The 15,696-nt window shown below is 49.6% G+C and overlaps 1 protein-coding gene across 2 annotated transcripts in view; it reads right to left on the bottom strand.

Annotated features, from left to right (window-relative positions):
* Window positions 1-15,696, bottom strand: part of LOC103603718 (tubulin-specific chaperone D) — a 152,714-nt gene that overhangs the window by 57,740 nt on the left and 79,278 nt on the right. For both annotated transcript variants that reach the window (XM_008588290.1, XM_008588291.1), the window contains exons 8-9: window positions 12,461-12,490; window positions 7,277-7,362 (exon numbers count right to left, since the gene is read on the bottom strand). In XM_008588290.1, the coding sequence (XP_008586512.1) occupies window positions 7,277-7,362; window positions 12,461-12,490 (116 nt within the window). The remainder of the gene's footprint in view (window positions 1-7,276; window positions 7,363-12,460; window positions 12,491-15,696) is intronic.

Below are 15,696 nucleotides of genomic sequence, written 5' to 3' on the forward strand. Positions count from 1 at the left end.
ATTTGTCCACAAAGACTTGCACACAAAGCTGCACAGTAGTTTCACCTGTGACAGCCAAAAACTGGAAAAAATCCTGAAATCCATCTACAGGTAATGGAAAAACAGACAGGTTTATCCATATAATCGATAAACAGGTTTATCATCAGCAACTAAAAGGAATGGACTTTTGACACATGCGATATGGATGAATCTCTAAATAAATATGCTGAGTGAAAAAAGTCAGACCAAAATAAGTACATACTACTTCATTTACACAAAATTCCTACTCCATTTACACAACATTCTAGAAAATGCAAACTAATCTATACTAATAGAAGCAAATCAGTGGTTGCCTCGGGGTGAGAGAGGACCAGAGGCAGGGACTACAGAGGGGCAGGTACCAGGAAACACTGGGGGTGAGGGACATGTTCACTACCTTGGTAGCAAGGTGACGGTTTTGTGGGGTATACCTATGTCAAAATTAGCAAGTTGTACACTTTATGCACAATTAAGGTAGGTTGACTACACTTCAACAAAGCTGTTATAATTTTTAAGAAAATGAAAAGGCAAGCCACAGACTGGAGGGGGAAAAAAACCTTTGGAATACACAAAAGTGACAAAGAATTTGTATCAGAATACATAGGGAAGATAAAATCCACATAAAAAATCAGCACAAGATTTGCACAGAAATATCACAGAAGATGATGAATAAAACGAGCATATACAAAGATGTTCAACATCAGCATTCAACATGGAATGCGAATTTAAACCACTACACCCACTAGAATGGGTAAAATCTTAAAAGACTGACAAATGCCGAGTGTGGGCAAGGATGTGCAGGAACCAGAACTTGCAACATTTCTGGTGGCAATGCAAAATCACACAGCCACCGTGCAAAACAGCATGGCAGTTTCTTATGAAGTTAAATACGTAAAAGTTCCCTTTTAAGTCTTTAAGAGAAATTAAAATATACATCCGCATAAAGACTTCTCTAAATAAATGTTCACAAAAGCTTTCTTCAGAGTCAAAAATTCAAAACAACCTAAATGTTTGCCAGCAGACAAATCAATAAACTATAGCTACAGAACAGTACACAACCTGGCAACACAAAAGAACAAGCTACAGATACACACAACAGCATGGATCAATCTCAAAACCATCACAATGCACGAAAGAGTCCAGGCATAAAAGCGCAGGTTCCTTCTGACTCCACTGGCACTCTGTAAAAGGCATCATGAACCTGCAGGCAGCAGCACCGGCGGGATCTAGGGCCAGTGGGGGGACTAAGCTCGGAGCTGGTGGGAACCCTCTACAGCCGAGGAAGGCACAAGTCACCCAGGTGTGGACAGGGTCAGCACTCGCTGAACTGTACATTTCACACAGGGACAGCTGATGGAGTGTAAATTATGCCTTAAAAATCAAAGTTACATCTCTTGAAAATAACACCAGAGAATTTCTAAAAATAATCTCCAAGTGAGATGGGTCTTTCTAATTATGACTCAAAACCCAGAGTCATGAAAGAAGAAATTGATACATTTAAACCATGACCCCAAAAATCTGTCTGCCAGAAAAAACACGCCAAAAAACAGTCAAAAGACAAATCAAGAAAAATATCTGCAACTTGTATCACAAACAGGAGACTTCTTTAGACATCTTCCAAATCAACGAGAAAAACTTCATAGTCTAGTAGAAAAATAATAAAAAACAATTTATAGACAATACACGTATAGCTCAACCACTTGAAGCCACGTTCAGCCTCCTTTATGAGGGAAACAAAATCTCTCTCCCTGTCAGATGGCCCATGTCTTGGGTTTGCCACCACTGCAGGAGCTAAAAAACCAGGAAATGCTGCAGGGCAGCATTCTGATGCAGCCCCTGTGAACAGTGGCTGGCATCACCTAGGAAATTTAAAACATAAATACCCTCTGGTCCAGTAGGTCCACTTTTGGTAATCTACTCACGTATGTATAACCACCCAGGTGAGAAATTATAGACACAAAAACATCCACTCCATGTTGTTTATAACAGCAAAAGACCGGACAGAACCCAACAGCCATGAGGGGACCTGCACAGATCATCCTCCATGTCCCGAAGAGGAACGCTCTCTGAGACTCGAGGGCAAGAGAAGACACGTGGTGCCCTGCTTTCTCCACTCAACAGCGCCTAGAGCTGCCTCCTCATTTTCTAACAGCTGGACATTATCACGTAAGCAGCCTTCTACTGACGAACACATAAGCTGTTCTCAGCTGGCGCCCTGTACACCGCCACCGGGGTGGAAGGATGTTGGTCAGTCTACCTGTACACATGCTCCAAACAGAATCTACCTAGAAAACACAAGAAACTGGCAACAAGGGGCACACCAGGAATGGTCCCAGGCAATTGGGAGACAAGGTGAGAGACAGACTTGGTTTTCCATGAACATGCCTGCCCTTTCTGAATTTACAGCATGCACAAGTACCACCTATTTGAAAAGTGCACTTTTTTACAGTTTGTGTATCTAAACCTACAGTTTGTGTTGACTGTCACCCACATTAGCTGTCATGGGGCCTGAGAGACAGAGCAGACAGCACAGACAGCTGCACAGAGGAACAAGGACCCGCTGAAGAAGGTGACCTGGAGTGAGTGCAGATGACACGCAAGCCACGCATGCCGGCCCGGGAGAGTCAGCCAGGGAAAGTCTGCACACCAGAGGTGAGAGAAAGAAAAGCAGAGGCTTCTCCAAGAGTGAATGGGTAGCGTCCCCACAGAAGGTGATAAAACACCCTGAGAGAAAGTGAGAAGAAAAACAGAAAAATCAAGACAAGTCAGCAGTCAAGCTGTCAGAAACAGTGCCAGTGCCGAGCCCCCGGTTGTGCATCTCTCCAAGGAACCCTGGTGCCGAGGTGCTGCAGGGCATCCAACCTGCATGCCTGGCTGACAGACCACACCCAGGCCAGTGTCTGGTGCCCAGCAGCAGGGGTTGGTGAGGAAAGCAAAGAACCAGTGGCCTCATGGAAAGAAGCAGAGACCAGGCCACCTGAGTCCTAGCCCAAGCTCCAGCACCAGTGAGCATCTGACCTCAGCCCAAGGCAGCATGCACATATTCAGCACGCAGGGCCCGCATGGAAGGCCAAGCGAACAAAGAGATGTGTCCACCAGAGGGCAGGAAGGGGGGCAGTGAGGCTGGGAGGACACAGACCCCAGGGGCAGGAGGGAAAAACGTGGGTGGGAGAGGTCAGGGCTTGTGGGATGGAGCCATCGGCCAGGAGGCATCCACAAGTGTCCGGGACAATGAGACTGGGAAGTGAGGCTGGGAGGACACAGACCCCAGGGGCAGGAGGGAAAAACGTGGGTGGGAGAGGTCAGGGCCTGTGGGATGGAGCCATCGGCCAGGAGGCATCCACAAGTGTCCGGGACAATGAGACTGGGAAGCAGGGTGACAGTGAAGAGGGTAAGCAGGATGAGGCATGTTTGATGCCCATTAGGGATGTGGAAATGGCAGAACTAGGTCACCAACCAGGTGTGGGGAATTAGTGAGGAGAAGCAGCAAGAAATGAGCTGCGGAGGTGGACGGGTGGCGTTTACTGAGTCAGGAAACACGGAAGGAGACAGTACACTTCAGGCCTCCTTGATCTGAGAACTTACAGAACATGAACATGCAAACTTATTGGAAAGCAAGCTACTAGAAAGCAAAATATGACAAAATGCATTTTTAAAGGGTGCTCAATGCTGAAGAGGTTGGAAATCAGTTAAGGGAATTTACAACAGCAAGAAGACAAACCAACCGAAAGCCCTAAGGAATGCTCATTACATCAGAAAAATAGCCAGGGCAAATGAAAGCCCTGTCCTGTTCAAAGTCCATCAATTGGTGAATGGACAAACCGTGGGACGGGCACACAGGAGAACGTGAGAGGCAGTCACCAGACCAAACTACTGGCAAACTCAGTGAACGGATGAACTGACAGAGCAAGAAGCAGAGTGAAAAGAGCAGACACAGGAGCACACAGTGACAGCTTCACAGTCAGTGGAGATCCTCAAACAGGCAAAACCATGGGGACGGGGCGGCGAGGAGGGGGACTGCTTGGAGGGAAGGGTTTGTTTCCTCTGTGGACACAGCAGGTGTTGTTCAGCTGTTCACCTCGGCCAAAACCCACCCTCAACCCCAACCCACAGTTAAAAATTGGTGAGTTTACTACATGCAAATTGTGTGTAATAAAATTATACGTAACAGATTTTTAAAAACTTTTTTTTTGACAAAAATAAAGCTGATTTTTTTAAAGAACAAAGGTTTTGACTTAGGCGTATATAGGACACTAAAAGAGCAAGCCACAGACTAAGAGAGAATATCTGCCAAGCATGCATCTGAAAAAGGAACTGTATCCAGAACACATAAAGAATTCTCAAATTCTCAGAAGAAAACAACTAACCCGATAAATAAGCCCGTGAGAAAATGTTCGGCATCATTAGGAAAACATGAATTAATGAGCTATTCCCACACCTCCACCAGAATAGCTAAAATTTAAAAAGACTGACCGTCCCATGTGCTGGTAAGGACACGGAGGATGTGGAGCTCTCACACACTGCTGGGGGGAATGTAAACTGGTGCCATCACTTTGGAAAACTGGCCATTTATTAAAATGCTATGATCCAGTCATCTACTTCTAGGCATTTACCCCAGATAAACAACTGGTGATTGGACAAACTATGGGACATCCACGCAGTAGAACGTGACTCCAAAGACAGATGTGTACAAGACGTGTACAAGAATGTCACTGCAGCTTCATCCGTAAGAGCTCCAAAGCGGAAACCACAGGTGCCCCTCAACAGGTGAATGGACAGCCCGTGACACATCACGCAATGGAACAGGACTCAGCAACAACAGGATGAATGAACAGCCCCCACACACAACATGGATCAACATCAAGTACTGCACTGAGAGAGAGAAGCCAGAACAGATAAAAGGACCACAGACTGTACAGTTCCACTTAAAGAACACTTTAAAAAATGCAGACTAATCTGTACTGACATCAGCAGGTCAGTGTTGCCTAGAGAAGGGGGAAGGGATGGAGAGATGGATGACAAGGGGCATGAGGAACACGGCTCTTCCCTTGTCTTGACTGTGGGGACAGTTACAGATATGCACACATCAAAATTTACCAAAATGCACACACTGAGTGTGTACAGCTCGCCGTATGTCATTAATACTTGAATGACGCTGTTGGCAATGCACACAGGACACAAGTTGCTGCTGGAGTGCCCCCTCATCCTTCTCTCGTTCACTGACGTCTTCCCCAAGGTGCCTTCCATTATCTCCAGCTCTGGTCTATGTATCAGAAGCTCCACTTTCCAGAAGAGCCATCTCCACATCAGCCTGGTGGGTGCTTCCACTAAGGTGAGCCACAAGCCAGCACAGCAGGTGCAACACTGAGCTCCGGACCTTCCCTAACTCCCACAGGCATAGTCTCCCTCACTGTGCCCCTCATCCAGGCACCTCCCGCTCTCAAAATCCCTGTCTGTGACCCAGTGACGCCCACTTACTCCAGTAGGCACACCTTTGGCCCCCAATTTTCTCCTTGTTTTCAGTCACCAAAATGCAGCCACAGTGATAGGTTCAAAATGCAGATCTGACCATCAAATTGCATCCATGACAATCCAAACTCCTTGCTATGGCTTAGAAGTTCCTCTCCCCTAACGTGGGCCCTGCTAACTCTTGACTCTTCCCTGCTGGGCTGGGCTCAGTCCCCACACCAGGCTCTCTGGGCACAGTGCCCTCTGCCCGGCTGTGTGCACCCTCCTGTCTCCCTTACCCGAGGTCTCAGCTGACAGCAGGACCCTTGGCGTCTGCCCTGCCTCAGGTGGACAGGAGAGCCCCTGATGAAGCGCCTTGTGGGGCTGGGGTACAGCTACTGATTGCAGGTCCCATGATGACGACGATCACAGACAGCATTGCGTCTACACGCAGGGCCTGGGCATTGCAAGGGTGCAACACATGCTCCAGAAAGAGCATGACTGGAACCAGACCAAGTATAGCCAAACGTTCTCATGAAATGCACACACCCAAGTGATCCTAAGTTTTAGACTGGCTTAGAAACCTTAGCAACAAGAAAACTGTGCCAAGGCTATGATGAACTGCAGCTATTTTATCCAAGAAACGCAGGTGGAAAGGTGGTAGACTCTCCACATAAAATAGATGTCCAAGTATTGATAATCAAAGAAAACAGAATGCAAACAGGAAAGAACTGATAAGGCACAAAAGGACATGACCTGTTAAGGAAAGATGGAAAGGATACTAAAATACAGAGGGTATGTTTGGTCAAATATGATTCCTGGAGGCCAAATGCTGTATTTAAAAAAAAAATCTGTCCCTGCTGGTTAATGGAGAAATGTCATTTCTGCATGTTCTGCACAGCAGAGCCATTAGGGAATCTACCCTTAGGATACATAATGGTTAATAATTTTTAAAAATGTATGAGGCATGTTTCTTCTTCTAATTTAAGCAAATAAGTCGCTTCATAAAATCACGACCTTTTTCACACTAGTGTTGCAATGGGTTGACTGAGACAAGTGAACTAACTTCCCCAATACTATGAGGCATGTTTCTTCTTCTAATTTAAGCAAATAAGTCGCTTCATAAAATCACAACCTTTTTCACACTAGTGTTGCAATGGGTTGACTGAGACAAGTGAACTAACTTCCCCAATACTTAAATTACGTAAAATAACTTGATGTGATCTCTGCAAAGTGCAGTTAGGGGTGTTAAATAGTTATTCCTTGACCTGATTTCTCAAAGACCTCTTTCTTATTCCTCTCATCAGCAATCTAGAGAAAACTGCAACTCCAAAACACTTTTTTTTCTTAAAACAGGAAAAGCAGCACAGTCACTTCCAAGCCAGGATTTCATTCTGAGAAACCCAATACATTGATGACATCCGGAAGAAAATGTGTCACACAGAAGGAAATGCACCATTTTGGCTTTGGCTATCACCTGCAAAACACCAAGCCCCATGCAGAACCACCACTATAAAACAAGATGACTAAGAGAAAAATAACAACCAGAGAAAGAATTCATTTCAAATTCACATTCTTGAAACTGCCAAACACACATAAACACCTCCTGTCAATGTGAAACAGGCAGATGTTCAAGGGTATGGAGTCAAAGTCTCAACAGTGGTGTTCAATTCCATTCTTAACTCTTCACACACAAACTACATGTACTAAGTGGGCCTTCCAGGATGAAGAAAGAAAAGGGTAGAAACTGATTTTTGACATCTAAATCAAAGATAATATTACATTTTTATAATATGCATTAAAAACTTACCTTATAACCAGGAAACAGTTAGATGTGTTACCAACCGCAAAATAGTCAGCTGTGGTCAAGATATCAATTCCATGAGGGAAAGTGCCCTAATGAAAAAGTGAAATTGGCGGGGGAAAAAAGATGAAAAATAATCTGAATGAGTGAAGGCATTTCAAAAGGTACAACCACCATATCGACGCACATTTACATCCATGAACGAAGAGGCTAAAACCATGAGCTACGAAACTGCTCTCACACGAGGACGTTCAGGTCTAGCTGACTTTTTGATTGCCTATCCAGGCCAGACACCGTGCTAAAATTATTTATACCACTTACAAGTATCTAATTTTCTTCAGACAACACATACATTTCAACTTCAAAATGCTATAAGAGACCTTTCTTCAAAACACACTCACAGAAAGACATCAGGTTTCAGTAGCATCAAAGCTCCTGTCTCGAACCGCCTGTGACCGTCCAGGCACAGAGACCACAACGTGGTGCTCACCCTGCAGGGGCAGGCCTACGTGGGGGTCCACAGGGAGGCAGGAGCCTCCCTGGCCTAAGAAAGCTGCACAGGAGCCCACTGCTTAAGGACAAGATAAAAGCTGGGGAACAACCAACCCGGCCAGCGCCAGGCAGGGCTGACGGCGACCCCCAGAAGTAGCAGTGACAGGCAGTGAGCCCCGAGACTCTGCGACGAGGAGGTGGGGGCCTCTTCACTCACACCCACGGACGCCCTCCCAGAGAAGCGCCAGCGCCAAAGTCTGCATGTTATTACTGATACCACTCCCAGGTAAAAATATTTGAAAATCTGGAAATAATATAAGTCATTTTCTAGGGAAATGGAAATGATAAACTTTTAACCAAACACTGAAAGCCTTACGGCTATCAACCACAGAGGGACTTTGAAAAGGACTCAGAGAAGCCCCCAGCTTCTGGCCCAGGTAATGGTCACCAGGCCATCCCTTCTCATTTCAAGGACTGGGAATGCCCCAGCCACATAGCAGAAACAGGGGCACCCCTGATACATGCCCAAAGCTGGCATGCATCTGACAACAATGCCCAGAAAACAAGCTTCCAACCACCAACACCCCAACCAGCTGCGTTCCTGTACTTTGCACAGATGTAAGAATCTATGTGAGCATACACTGTCAACATCGCCAAACCATTGCTCTGCACAACCCAGCACCACAAAGGACTCAATAAGGATCTATCTCCTGCTGCAGCCTTGTCAATCACGAGGACGGGCACACAAGTGACCAGCTCCTGGGTCAAACTCACACATAAAGGACCAAATTCAGGATCTGAGTCCAAGTTTCTATGGAACTCGGACCATTTATTATCACAAAAACAATGTCAAAAAATGATGGCTTAGTTCTCAAGCTACCGATGAAAGCCAATTTGCTCAAGGATGTGGTGGAATCAGTTAAACCACCCTGGTTCCTGACAGCTACAGGCTCAAGGCGGCTAACCAGGAACCCCTGGGTCTCGCTGCCCTTGTCTTCCTGCTCTCTGGAATCTGCCCTCTGGACTAACCTCAGGCACCGAGTCAGGCAGAAGCCAAAAGGCCACGGTTGTGGCTGATTCGGGTTTGGTGCTGGTGCCTTTGCCCAGCAGGAGCAGCTTCTCCACACCCACCCACACCTGCCCACCTTCGCAGCCAGAATTCAGACCCCTCGTGAACCCCTTTGACACCTTCCTTGCCAGTGATCCTGGCACCTGATCTGTGTGATAACTTAGTGAGTGCCACTGAACAGACAGCTCTCCCAAGAACACCCAAGAGGAGGAGTGGACAGAATGAACAGAGGTGGCTCAGGCTGGTAGATCCCCAAAAGCTTCTGCCTGAGGCTTCTGGACTCAGCCACAGCACGTGTTTCTGTTATTTAATTGTGTGACGGGAGAGAAACCCGCACCCCAGGGAACGGTGCTGTGGCTCATTCTGCAGGAAGACAGTGTGAATGCAACCTGGCAGCCACAGTCGCCCACCTGTGGCTGAGGCAGGACCCCCAGCCCCACACCACAGCAGGCAAGGGCCCAGGAGTGGCCCAGGGCCAGGTCCCACCAAGAAGGAGGACAGAGAGACCCTGTGTCCAGCAATCGCCACAGCATATGATGAGAGCAAGGGCCAAGGCCCTCATCTGCCCAGCGGGCTGTCCTGTCCTCTTGAGGCGGGGGCGGGGGTGGGGGCTGAGGAAGTGGGCTCCAAGCAGACCAGGGCAGGGCTCGGCCACCCAGCGCCTCAGTTTCCTCACCTTTACAGGAGGCAGCAGGGGCCTGGGTGGGGGCAAGCCACCACAAATGCCCAGTAGCGCCCACGGCCTGATCAGCACCTACCCACGGCAGCAGAGTCACGAGACCAGCATTACTGGCAGGCACCAGACATGGGAACTGTTCGTGGGTTACTCACAACCTGCCAAGGCCCCCTGGGCCCAGGTGGGAGAGAGCAGAGACCACCTCCCATGGAGAGAGCCCTGGCTAGCCGGCACCTCAGGAAAAGAAGAGCCCCTGACCGCTGTCCTGTTCTGCAGAAAGAGACAGATGGACAACAGCTGTAACTGATGCTGGTGTTAGGACCCAAGCCTCCAATGGGGTGAGCTCTAGCCACTGCAGCTGGGCTGTGCCCATCCTCCTCCCATGGAGGGACGGGGGACAGGGTGCTGGTGGGGCTGGAAGGGTGGGGACAGGGGGACTTTCCTCTCATGGGCTGCAACTCCAGGTGGCTGGTGACACCCTCAGTTCAGCTAGGTGGCTGCTGGCAAGTTCCTTCTTCATGGCAGCCACACTTTTCCCTCACAGCCCAAGTCTCGGCTCGCAGTGCCTCTCCCTACACCTCCATGTTTCCTCCTCATCCTCTCTTCCCCTCAGCCTGGGACGCACACTCTCAGGAGCTCCCTGCGTGCACCTGCCCCCGTGGGACACAGAGCTCGTCCCTTCACAGGTTAACCATCTCTTCCCAGGGAACAAGCTGCCAGAGAGAGCAGCTGTGGTCCTCACTGGGCTCCTTCCGTGGGAAGCAAGCCCACACCAGGGACACACTATTCCCCCAGAACAAGTGCAGTAAATGCAGAACATTCAAGAACTTCTGAGATTTCTGTGGTGTCTCCCCTTCCAGGTGACTCTGGTGTCCGAGTTCTCCTTAGGACTCATTTTGTCATCACCTTGGCCTTGATGGTCCATCCCACATTGGATGACTCTCCTGGAAGGTTCCTTGGCGATCCAAGGCCTTACACGTGCCCACATCAACTCCACACGGCCTGGCCACAGCTCAGACCCTGCTGCAGGTGCAGCAAAGCAAACCAGCAAACCCTCTCTGCTGTGGCCAGCAGGCAAGCCAGGCACCCCGACTGAGACAGGCTTCCCCACCTGCATAGGACCCAAGCACACCACCAGGCTCTTGCCAGCACAGCACCCCCAAGGTCTCCTTTCAGCCCTAGAGGGGGTGGGGCTTGGTCCTGGGTGACTCACGCAGGTGACTGCTCACAGCCAGAGCACGTGGACAGAGGGGGCCCTTGACCACACTAGCACTCACTGCCCCTTCTGCTCTCAGCCCTGCAGGAAGGGGCTCCTTGGGCTGGAGGTATAAGGATCCAGGGAGAAAAGAGACCCCCAGGAGGGCACAGAGCACCTCCACCTCAGTGAAGCCAGACTGTCCACTCGCTGGTCACTGCAGGGTCCCAGAGTCGCGGGCAGGCAAGTCAGGGCAGAGCCAGAAAGAGCACAAACGGACCCTGCAGCTACAGCGTCCAGGGAAGAGCTGGGGAAGAGCAGCCGCCCCTGTGCACAGGAGAGCCGGCACGCCCAGGGCCTCAGTGGGGAGGTCCGGAGCCTGGTTCTCAAAGTGCATCCCTGGCAGGAGCCTCAGTCTCCCCCGGATGTGGTAGGAAAGACGTTTGCTCAAGTGTGAGACCCACTGGTTTTTGGTGGAGGCTCCCTTCTCTCAGATGCCCGCCTCTCCATGCTTCGGCTGGTCGCGTGCTCCCCTGCGGTCGGTCCTGCAGCTGCACTTCTGCCCCGCATCAGAGGTCCCACATGGCCACCATGGTCAGTGGTCTCAGAACTTGCATTGCTGGTGCCAGGCCCTCCCCCTGCCTCTCCGGCCACCTTTGACCTCTTCCCCGCTTCTTTTCCATCAGGTATCTGCAAAGGTGGTGCCTTGGCCTTCGATCACCTCCCCTGAAGCCATTGCCAATGCCCCGGTCGGTCCTGCAGCTGCACTTCTGCCCCGCATCAGAGGTCCCACATGGCCACCATGGTCAATGGTCTCAGAACTTGCATTGCTGGTGCCAGGCCCTCCCCCTGCCTCTCCGGCCACCTTTGACCTCTTCCCCGCTTCTTTTCCATCGGGTATCTGCAAAGGTGGTGCCTTGGCCTTCGATCACCTCCCCTGAAGCCATTGCCAATGCCCTCACCAGAATATACCCATCTCCTCAGGACCAGAGCCTAGCTCACACCCACAGCGCAACTGGCTTTGTGACTTTCTATCCTCCATACATCCACTCTGAACGTGCCTTGGATGCCTTGTTATCATGCAAGGCCAGAACCGGATGTTCCCCTTGCCCCCAGTCCAGCCTTTCTCTGACGATTTCTCATGGGAACCCTCCTCCCCACCTCTCCAGCCCAGGCCATGGTCCCCTCTCCTGCTTCTGTCCCTTTCTCCTGCCAGGCCTGTCACTATCACACACAGTGTAACTAATTCAGGACAACACCTCCCAGGCACAGCTGCCCAGTGAGCCTGGTCAGCATCAGAGGGCACAGCAAGGCAGCCTAAGCCCTGGTGATACCGGCCGGCAGGGAGGGGGTCGCAAGGTCAATGGCTTCCGGAAGCTGTGGTCCAGGTGAGGTGGCAGCTAATACCATCAGAGCCGGCTCCCACTCCACCCCGCCAGTGCCCATGGCCACTGATGACAGGGCATGGCCCTCAACAACGCACAAGGCATGGTCGTGGCCCGAGCAGTGCAGTTACTTACACGTGCAGGTTTCCTGGAAAACACACGGCCAGTGTTTCAGGATGTGTCAATACTTGGGAGTCATGTCTTGGTGAGTGTGGCCGCAGGCCAGAAGCCACCATGCTCTTCAGCTCACTCCAAATCACATTTTTACCCACATCTAACCACACAGGAAGACCCTGAGCTCACAGCTCTCAAGATTTTTACCTCTAGACCTGCAGGAGGCTTTAGGAATGAAGATTTTAAGAAGCAGCCATACCTGTCTCCCCACATTCTCCTGGAAGGCAGCCTAGGGAGGAGAAAGAACAAACACAGCAAGTGAGTGAGCTCTGCTGCCGCCAGACAGCAGAAGACAAATTCAACACAAACACAGCACGGTACAGATGACCCATGGCTTTACTTTTTAAACAAAAGTCCTCACTGTTGGCTGAACAGAGCCTCAAGGGTAGTTTGTCACTCTGTTTTAATGTCCTGGTGCTCTTTAAAACCACGATTTAAGAACTCAAGTTTATAAAATCAGACACATCTTGAAAAGTGGCCTTTAACTATGAACACTGAGCTTCACACCAGTGTCCACGTTAAGGCACTAGATTATAAAAGTAGAAAGAGAACTAAATAGATTGGTTAAAAAAAGAGCCAAATACCTACAACATTCCTCCTTGGGAATTTTATGGCAACAGCTCATGTTAACCCATGTCTGTAAGCTCTCTTCCCTGGGGGCCAACTGCCCGAGGCCAAGACACACTCACAAAAAACGCCCTTAAGCCCACTTCCTGAGTCCTGAATGCCAGGCACAGCCCAAGGGCTGGTGAAAGGTCAAAACCATGAACTCAAACAAAACAAGGTGCTCTGAGGTGAACGTCCCCTAAGACATCGCTTCCTCTCTGGTCTACCTCCCACCTCGCCCCACGTGGGTGTGCCAACCCAGGAGAGCAGGGCACAGCAGCACCTCACTTTATCACCAGCTGGTGCCTCAGATGTTCAAAACCCAGGAGAGCAGGGCACAGCAGCACCTCACTTTATCACCAGCTGGTGCCTCAGATGTTCCCCAGAGCATCCAGGGCTCAGAGGTCTCCAGCCAGAGAAGGGGACATAAGTGGACACCAGCTATCACAGGACAGGTCATCAGGCCACACACACAGCCACACTGCATACACCATAGCACCGTGGGAAGGGCCCAGGGCAGAAGCCAGGGGGGCCAGTGCCTCCTGGAGATCCACCCCTGCCCGGGCAGAGACCACTTGCCCAGGGGCTTCCTGACGGACGGGCTGCAGGAGAAGCGCGTGCAGAGAGTAAACATGTGAAACACGAGTCCCCGGGGCCTATACTCCAGCCCTGACGGGACAAGCAGACACATGTCCCTCATCTCTGGACATTATACAGAAAAGTGGACATGTGGCTGTCTCCAGGGCAGGACTTTGGTGGCTGGGGAGGAGGTACAAGGAGACTGGCACTTCATGGATGGCTCTCGTGTGGCTTTGAAACTAGGAGGAGGGAGGCTTGATTTTTGCTGTTTACAATTTTGTAACTTTTGCAATAAATTTATTAAAGAAACAAAACCAACCAAAAGGCAATGCACACACACACAAAAAGGACAAAGCAGAGAAGACACCATGTCAACTTAAATAAGACACAGCATTTAGGACACATTCACCACCCTGGTGACATCATCTAAAAGGTAGAAAACAATACAAGATTTATGTGGAAAAGCACAAGCCCTGCATAGTGAAACCACCTTGACAAAGAAGGAGAAAGCAGGAGGAATCACCCCATCAGCATCAGGGCTGACCAGACGCGGGGTCATCAGGGCAGCACGCATCAACGGAACAGGACAAGATCCCCGGGAGCCAGGGCTGGGCAGAGAGTTCTCAGACTCAACGGTGAACACGTGACCCACAAAGGAAAAAACTGACCAGCCTCATCAAAATTAAAAACTGGGAGAAAATATCTACAAATCACACATCCAATAACAGACTAGTATCTAAAACATAAGAATAAGTCTTAAAGTGACACACACACACGCACGCACGCGCATGCAGGCAGGGGCAGCCTCACACACCCAGAGAGTGAAACGTGACCAAAACGTGCACCAAAAAGGGTGACGAGTCTTTTTCTGGAGAAGCAGTGTCGTGGCAGCGAGTTTCACTCCCCGCTGCTGGTCCTCAACCCTCATGTTTCGAATGAGCTCCACAAGCGCGCGGCTTCACCTCCCACTGCCTCAACTCTGCAGTCAACCAGGTAAGCCGGAGTGCACGCAGATGCTACTGAATGAAAGAAACTGCTGGCCAATGTAAAGGGATTTTAATTTTAACTAGAAAAAGAAAAAAAATGGTTTATATTGTTTTATATCACCTCACCCCCAGGGTTCATAAAGGGTTTATAAGTGCCATGATTTTATTATTGCTTCCCATAAAAATGTCTTAGGTTAGGGCCGGCCCGGTGGCGCACTGCTACAGTGCGCCGCTTGGGAGTGCGGCGGCACTCCCGCGGAGGGTTCGGATCCCACATACAGACCGGCCGCTCACTGGCTGAGCAAGGTGCGGGCGCAACACTGAGGGTTGCGATCCCGTTGCCGGTCCCGGTCCGGTACGGGCGCAACACTGAGGGTTGCGATCCGTTGCCGGTCACGAAAAAAGACAAAAAGGAAAAAAAAAATGTCTTAGGTTACAGTAAGCAGCAAAGAAAACACAAAAGTTAATTTGTAAGTAGAGATTTAACATAAAATTTTCTTATATTTCAAAGAGTCTTACAATTACTGCCTGTTGGGTAAATACCACGGCAAAACATGAAGACTTCAGAAGGAATTACCAGGCTTTCTACAGACACTTGAGACAAGGTAAGAGCAACTGTGGGAACGAGGAAGAGTTTCTGAGCTTTCCTGGCTAACTTCCTCCTGAAACAAAGCTTTAAAGGATCTGAGGCAGACAAAGACTGACTTACATCCTGACTATTTTAGGATACAGAGAGGGCAGGCAGGCCATCAGAAGCTGTAGAAGATCATGACATTCTGAGCCGGAAAGACCTCAGATATTACTTAAGCTCCTGCATTTTAGAGAGGAATCCAACACTTCACCTACGTAGTCCCACTCAGTAGAGGTCACAAAATTAATCACCGGCACAATTGGAACTCTGAAAATCCCACATTCATTCGTTCATTTGCCCATTCATTCACTCATGCACAGAAACAGAAATTTTCTGAGCACCCCCCACATGCTGGCCAGCGTGCCAGGCACAGGGGCTGAGGCAGCAATGAGAGACACAGGTCCTGTGCACACAGCTGCCACCGCAACCAGAGGGCACACAGATCAGGACATGATGGGAGACTAAACGTCTGTAACAAGCAACAGAAAAACAAAGAGACCGCCGTGATGTGGCAGACAGGGCCTCCTCCAACACCCAGCCATAACGTGTAGCAACTCAGAGGAAGTGAAGAAATTCCTTGGCTAAGCAGGTCACAGAAAGGCTGCACAGACCTCTACTGAATAAAGAAATTGA

Source organism: Galeopterus variegatus, unplaced genomic scaffold (assembly GCF_000696425.1).
Source record: "Galeopterus variegatus unplaced genomic scaffold, G_variegatus-3.0.2 Scaffold4762, whole genome shotgun sequence".
NCBI classification, from domain to species: Eukaryota; Metazoa; Chordata; class Mammalia; order Dermoptera; family Cynocephalidae; genus Galeopterus; species Galeopterus variegatus.